General features: G+C 63.7%; 1 protein-coding gene across 1 annotated transcript in view; it reads right to left on the bottom strand.

The window, feature by feature from the left end:
• Positions 1-7,810, bottom strand: part of CPSF1 (cleavage and polyadenylation specific factor 1) — a gene marked incomplete at its 5' end in the record, with an annotated part of 29,332 nt that overhangs the window by 547 nt on the left and 20,975 nt on the right. Inside the window, 6 exons of the mRNA XM_082076731.1 lie at positions 574-712; positions 2,154-2,283; positions 3,073-3,225; positions 4,701-4,748; positions 6,243-6,309; positions 6,420-6,596. Of these exons, the coding sequence (XP_081932857.1) occupies positions 574-712; positions 2,154-2,283; positions 3,073-3,225; positions 4,701-4,748; positions 6,243-6,309; positions 6,420-6,596 (714 nt within the window). The remainder of the gene's footprint in view (positions 1-573; positions 713-2,153; positions 2,284-3,072; positions 3,226-4,700; positions 4,749-6,242; positions 6,310-6,419; positions 6,597-7,810) is intronic.

The raw sequence follows: 7,810 nt of genomic DNA, 5'->3' as shown, positions 1-7,810 counted from the left end.
GGATGGGATGGGATGGATGGGATGGGATGGATGGGATGGATGGGATGGATGGGATGGATGGATGGGATGGGATGGGATGGATGGGATGGGATGGATGGGATGGGATGGGGTGGATGGATGGGATGGGATGGGATGGGATGGATGGGATGGGATGGGGTGGATGGGATGGGATGGGATGGGATGGGATGGATGGGATGGGATGGGATGGATGGATGGGATGGGATGGATGGGATGGGATGGATGGGATGGATGGGATGGATGGGATGGATGGATGGGATGGGATGGGATGGATGGGATGGGATGGATGGGATGGGATGGGGTGGATGGATGGGATGGGATGGGATGGGATGGATGGGATGGGATGGGATGGGGTGGATGGGATGGGATGGGATGGGATGGGATGGGATGGGATGGATGGGATGGGATGGGATGGGATGGGATGGATGGCAGCCCCACGGTTCCCAGCCCCATATGCCAGTCCCATGGCTCCCAGCCCCACGGCTCCCAGCCCCACAGCAGCCCCATGGCTCCCTGCCCCACAGCTCTGCCCCACAGCCCAGCCCCCCGGCTCACGATGTCGGGGGTGGTGCCGATCTTCTTGGCCAGCTCGGCGCGCTCCATGGTGCTCAGGTACAGGTAGCGCTGCAGCAGCTCCCCGTCCAACACGTTGCGCACCGCGTTCTGCAGCGCCCGCCGCTCCGTGTGCAGCAGCCTGCGTGGGGACATTGGGGACATTGGGGACACGGGGGGGACACCGCGTTCTGCAGTGCCCGCCGCTCCGTGTGCAGCAGCCTGCGTGGGGACATTGGGGACATTGGGGACACGGGGGGGACACCGCGTTCTGCAGTGCCCGCCGCTCCGTGTGCAGCAGCCTGCGTGGGGACATTGGGGACATTGGGGACACGGGGGAGACACCGCGTTCTGCAGTGCCCGCCGCTCCATGTGCAGCAGCCTGCGTGGGGACATTGGGGACATTGGGGACACGGGGGAGACACCGCGTTCTGCAGTGCCCGCCGCTCCGTGTGCAGCAGCCTGCGTGGGGACATTGGGGACATTGGGGACACGGGGGAGACACCGCGTTCTGCAGTGCCCGCCGCTCCATGTGCAGCAGCCTGGGGACAGGGGACATTGGGGACATCAGGGACACTGTGGGGACACCGCGTTCTGCAGCGCCCGCCACTCCATGTGCAGCAGCCTGGGGACATTGGGGACATCAGGGGACACGGGGGGGACACTGCGTTCTGCAGCGCCCGCCGCTCCGTGTGCAGCAGCCTGGGGACATTGGGGACACTGTGGACACTGGGGACATCAGGGACACTGGGGGGACACCGTGTTCTGCAGCGCCCGCCGCTCCATGTGCAGCAGCCTGGACAGGGGACATCGGGGACACTGGGGACATCAGGGACACTGGGAACACCAGGGACATTGGGGACACTGGGGCCATGGGTCAGTCTATGGGTCGTACCTGAAGGCCCGTGGGTTCAGCCCCACGTGGTGGGCCAGGTGTGGGTCAGTCTATGGGTCAGTCTGTGGGTCGGTCTATGGGTCAGTCTGTGGGTCGGTCTGTGGGTCAGTGTGTGGGTCAGTGTGTGGGTCAGTCTGTGGGTCGGTCTATGGGTCAGTCTGTGGGTCAGTGTGTGGGTCAGTCTGTGGGTCGGTCTGTGTGTTACCTGAAGGCCCGTGGGTTCAGTCCTGCGTGGTGTGCCAGGTGTGGGTCAGTCCGTGGGTCAGTCTGTGGGTCAGTCTGTGGGTCAGTCTGTGGGTCAGTGTGTGGGTCAGTCAGTGGGTCAGTCTGTGGGTTACCCGAAGGCCCGTGGGTTCAGTCCTGCGTGGTGCGCCAGGTGTGGGTCAGTCTGTGGGTCAGTCCGTGGGTCGGTCTGTGGGTCAGTCTGTGGGTCAGTCTGTGGGTCGGTCTGTGGGTTACCCGAAGGCCCGTGGGTTCAGTCCTGCGTGGTGCGCCAGGTGTGGGTCAGTCTGTGGGTCAGTCCGTGGGTCGGTCTGTGGGTCAGTCTATGGTCAGTCTGTGGGTCAGTGTGTGGGTCGGTGTGTGTGTTACCTGAAGGCGCGTGGGTTCAGTCCTGCGTGGTGCGCCAGGTGTGGGTCAGTGTGTGGGTCAGTGTGTGGGTCAGTGTGTGGGTCGGTGTGTGTGTTACCTGAAGGCGCGTGGGTTCAGTCCTGCGTGGTGCGCCAGGGCGCTGCCCAGCGCGTTCTGCAGCATCAGCAGCCTCCGGTAGGTTTTCTCCTGCATGGGCAGCAGCAGCCCCAGCCCCCCGTCCAGCGTCGCTGCGCAGGACCGGTCAGCGCCAGGCGGGGGTGCGGGGGTTCACGGGTCCCCCCATGGCCCCCCAAACTGTGTCCCCCCAAACCCCCATGTTCCCCAAGACCCCATGTCCCCATGTCGCCCCATGTCCCCATGTCCCCCAAACCCCCATATCCCCCCAAACCCCCGTGTCCCCCCAAACCCCCATGTCCCCCAAGACCCCACGTCCCCCCAAACCCCCCGTGTCCCCCAAACCCCCTTGTCCCCCAAGACCCCATGTCCCCCCAAACCCCTGTGTCCCCCAAACCCCCATGTCCCCATGTCGCCCCATGTCCCTGTGTCCCCCAAACCCCCATGTCCCCCAAACTCCCATGTTGCCCCAAATTCTTGTGTCCCCCCAAACCCCCATGTCCCCCAAACCTCCAATCCCCATGTCCCCCCAAACCCCTGTGTCCTGGTGTCCCCCCATGTCCCCCCGTGTCCCCATGTCCCCCCATGTCCTGGTGTCCCCCCATGCCCCCCCGTGTCCCCATGTCCCCCATGTCGTGGTGTCCCCCCAGGTCCCCATGTCCCCCTGTGTCCCCCAAGCCCCCGTGTCCCCCCATGTCCCCCTGTGTCCCCATGTCCCCCCATGTCCTGGTGTCACCCCATGTCCCCCTGTGTCCCCCTGTCCCCCCGTGTCCCCATGTCCCCCCATGTCCCAGTGTCCCATGTCCCCCGTGTCCCCATGTCCCCCCATGTCCCCCCGTGTCCCCCCGTGTCACCGTGTCCCCCATGTCCCGGTGTCCCCGTGTCCCGTGTCGCGCTCTCACCGAACCAGGTGATGTGCTTGTTGTCCCAGGCGCTGGTGCGGCGGGGCCCGTCCGAGCCGCCGCGGCACGGCGTGCGCCAGAACGTGTTGACGTGCGCGCCCACGTGGAAGTCGGCGCGGCGCAGCAGCCGCAGCCCCCCGAAGCTCTCCTTGGCTGGACAGACACACGGACATGGACCCAGGGCCCCGAGCCGCAGCCCCCCGGGTCCCGTGTCCCCCGCACCCCTCCATGTCCCCCTATGTCCCATGTCCTCCTGTGTGCCCCCGTGTCCTGTGTCCCCCCATGTCCCATGTTCCCCACATCCCTCCATGTCCCCCCATGTCCCATGTCCTCCCATGTCCCCTCATGTCCCATGTTCCCCACATCCCTCCATGTCCCCCCATGTCCCATGTCCTCCCATGTCCCCCTGTGTCCCGTGTCCTCTGCGTCCCCCCGTGTTCCCTGTCCCCTGCATCCCATCATGTCCCCCCATGTCCCATGTCCTCCCGTGTCCCTGCGCATCCTGTGTTCCCCATGTACCCCTGTGTCCCACGTCCTCCCATGTCCCCCATATCCCATCATGTCCCCCCATGTCCCGTGTTCTCCCACGTCCCATGTCCCCCACATCCTGTGTCCCCTGTCCTCCCATGTCCCCCTGTGCCCCTTGTCCTCTGTGTCCCACCATGTTCTGTGTCCCCCGCATCCCTCCATGTCCCCCTGTGTCCCGTATCCCCCTCTGCCCCATGTCCTCACGTGTCCCTGTGTCCTGCGTCCCCCACGTCCCCCCATGTCCCGTGTCCTCCCATGTCCCCCCGTGTCCCATGTCCTCCCGTGTCCCCGCGCATCCTGTGTCCCCCACGTACCCCTGTGTCCCGTGTCCTCCCATGTCCCCCCGTGTCCCATGTCCCCTGCATCCCATCATGTCCCCCATGTCCCACCATGTCCTGTGTCCCCCCATGTCCCCCACATCCCGTGTCCCATGTCCTTCCCTGTCCCCCTGTGTCCCGTGTCCTCTGCGTCCCCCCGTGTTCCCTGTCCCCTGCATCCCATCATGTCCCCCTGTGTCCCATGTCCTCCTGTGTCCTCCCGTGTCCCCCCATGTCCTGTGTCCCCCACATGCCCCCATGTCCCGTGTCCCCCCATGTCCCATGTCCCCTGCATCCCATCATGTCCCCCTGTGTCCCATGTCCTCCTGTGTCCTCCCGTGTCCCCCCATGTCCTGTGTCCCCCACATGCCCCCATGTCCCGTGTCCCCCCCATGTCCCATGTCCCCTGCATCCCATCATGTCCCCCTGTGTCCCATGTCCTCCTGTGTCCTCCCGTGTCCCCCCATGTCCTGTGTCCCCCACATCCCCCCATGTCCCGTGTCCCCCCATGTCCCCTGCATCCCATCATGTGCCCCTGTGTCCCATGTCCCCTGTGTCCCACGTGCCCCCGTGTCTCGTGTCCCCTGTGTTCCATGTCCCCCATATTGTGTCCCATGTCCCCCCATGTCCCATGTTCCACCATGTCCCCTTCCCATGTCCCCTTCCCCATGTCCCCCGTGTCTCCCCCACATCCCCTGTGTCCCCCATGTCCTCCGTGTCCCCCATGTCCCCCCCACATCCCCTGTGTCCCCCATGTCCCCCCGTGTCCCCCGTGTCCCTCACCTTCGGGCAGGTACATGTACACCAGCAGGTTGCGGTCGCGGTCGGACACTGCGGGACAAGGAGGTTTTGGTGAAGCGTCCCCAAACCCCCGGGGGACACTGGTGGCCCTGGTGGTGCCGGGAGCCTCGTGGCAACACCAGGAGCCCACGGCAGCGCTGGGAGCCCAACGGCAACGCCGGGACCCACGTGGCGGTGCCGGGAGCCATATGGCAGCACCAGAGCTGTGTGGTAGCACCGGGAGCCCCATGGCAGCACCAGGAGCCACATGGCAACACCGAGAGTCCCCAACAGCAACAGGAGCCTCGTGGTAACACCAGGAGCCTCATGGTAACACCAGGAGCCTCATGGCAACACCGGGAGCCCCATAGCAGCACCAGGAGCCATATGGCAACACCAGGACCCCACAGCAGCACCAGGATCTCGCCAGCAACACCAGGATCCACGTGGTAACACCAGGATCCAAGTGGTAACACCAGGAGCCACCTAGCAACACCAGGAGCCATGTGGCAACACCAGGAGCCATGTGGCAACACCAGGATCCACGTGGTAACACCAGGAGCCACGTGGTAACACCAGGAGCCATGTGGCAACACCAGGAGCCACGTGGTAACACCAGGAGCCACGTAGCAACACCAGGAGCCATGTGGCAACACCAGGATCCATGTGGTAACACCAGGAGCCATGTGGTAACACCGGGAGCCATGTGGCAACACCAGGATCCACGTGGTAACACCAGGAGCCACGTGGTAACACCAGGAGCCATGTGGCAACATGAGGATCCACATGGTAACACCAGGAGCCACGTGGCAACACCAGGATCCATGTGGCAACACCAGGAGCCATGTGGTAACACCAGGATCCACATGGTAACACCAGGAGCCATGTGGCAACACCGGGAGCCATGTGGCAACACCAGGAGCCATGTGGCAACACCGGGATCCAGGTGGCAACACCAGGAGCCACGTGGCAACACCAGGAGCCATGTGGCAACACCAGGAGCCATGTGGTAACACCAGGATCCACGTGGTAACACCAGGAGCCACGTGGCAACACCAGGATCCATGTGGTAACACCAGGAGCCATGTGGCAACACCAGGATCCACGTGGTAACACCAGGAGCCACGTGGCAACACCAGGATCCATGTGGTAACACCAGGAGCCATGTGGTAACACCAGGAGCCACGTGGCAACACCAGGATCCATGTGGTAACACCAGGAGCCATGCGGCAACACCAGGATCCAGGGAGCCACGTGGTAACACGAGGATCCACATAGTAACACCAGGATCCACGTGGTAACACCAGGATCCATGTGGCAACACCAGGATCCACATGGTGACACCAGGAGCCATGTGGCAAGACCAGGATCCATGTGGTAACACCAGGAGCCACATGGCAACACCAGGATCCACATGGCAACACCAGGAGCCACGTGGTAACACCAGGATCCACATGGTAACACCAGGAGCCACGTGGTAACACGAGGATCCATGTGGTAACACCAGGAGCCACGTGGCACCACCAGGACCGCCCTGTGCCGTACCCAGGAAGCCCAGCTGGCCGCTGTCCACCATGAAGTCCACGCTGTAGACCTCCAAGGGCTTTGCGTCCTGCGGGAAACAAACCCCCGTTGAACCCTGGAGCCGTCACCACCGTCCCCAGGTGTCCCCAGGTGTCCCCGCGGTGTCCCCGCGTGTCCCCGCGCGTCCCCGCGCCGCACCCGGCTGACGAGGGACAGCGTCTTGCTGCCCTCCTGGTAGCGTAGGAGGCAGATGCTCTTCACCAGGTCCCCGGCCAGGATGAAGCTCTTGACGCTGATGAGCTGGTGGATGTAGAGCTGGGTGTCGATGAACGCCATGCCCGTCAGCTCCCCCGCGCGCAGGCTCCACAGGAAGATCTGTCACCATAGAGGGGACAAGTGACACCATGGCCCCCCCATGGGGGTCACCAACCCCATCAAGGGGTTACTGATCCCACCTGGGGGTCACCAAACCCCTCAAGGGGTCACCAAACCCTCCAGGTGTCACTAAGGGCCATGACTGTCAGCTCCCCACACGCAGGCTTCACAGGAAGATCTGTCACCAAAGCGGGGACAAGTGACATCCTGACCCCCCCATGGGGTCACCAACCCCATCAAGGGGTTACTGATCCCACCTGGGGGTCACCAAACCTCTCATGGGGTCACCAAACCCCCCAGATGTCACTAAGGGACATGCCCATCAGCTCCCCCACCCACAGGCTTCACAGGAAGATCTGTCACCATAGAGGGGACAAGTGACACCATGACGCCCCCATGGGGTCACCGACCCCACGTGGGGGTCACTGATCCCATCAAGGGGTCACCAAACCCCACCTGGGAGTCACCAAACCCCCTGGGAAGATCTGTCACCAGAAGGGGGACAAGTGACGTCTTGACCCCTCCATGGGGTCACCGACCCCACCTGGGGGTCATTGATCCCACCTGGGGGTCACCAAACCCCTCATGGGGTCACCAAACCCCCCAGGTGTCACTAAGGACCATGCCCGTCAGCTCCCCCACACGCAGGCTCCACAGGAAGATCTGTCACCACAGAGGGGACAAGTGACAAACTGCCACCCCATGGGGTCACCAACCCCACCTGGGGGTCACCAACCCCATCAAGGAGTCACCAAACCCCCCAGGTGTCACTAAGGGCCATGCCCGTCAGCTCCCCCGCATGCAGGCTCCACAGGAAGATCTGTCACCGGAGGGGACAAGTGACAATCTGACACCCCATGGGGTCACCGACCCCACCTGGGGGTCATTGATCCCATCAAGGGGTCACCAAACCCCTCATGGGGTCACCAAACCCCCCCAGGTGTCACTAAGGACCATGACCGTCAGCTCCCCGACACGCAGGCTCCACAGGAAGATCTGTCACCAGAGAGGGGACGAGTGACACCATGGCCCCCCCATGGGGTCACCAATGCTGCCTGGGGGTCACCAAACCGTTCAAGGGGTCACTGATCCCCCCTGGGGATCACCAACCCCGTCAAGGGGTCACCAAACCCCTAAGGGGTCACCAAAGCCCACCTGGGAGTCACCAAACCCCCTAGAAAGATCTGTCACCAGAAGGGGGACAAGTGACATCC

This window comes from Streptopelia decaocto (genome assembly GCF_964273445.1).
Source record: "Streptopelia decaocto genome assembly, contig: HAP1_SCAFFOLD_880, whole genome shotgun sequence".
NCBI lineage: Eukaryota > Metazoa > Chordata > Aves > Columbiformes > Columbidae > Streptopelia > Streptopelia decaocto.
This window is presented reverse-complemented; position numbering and strand designations above follow the sequence as displayed.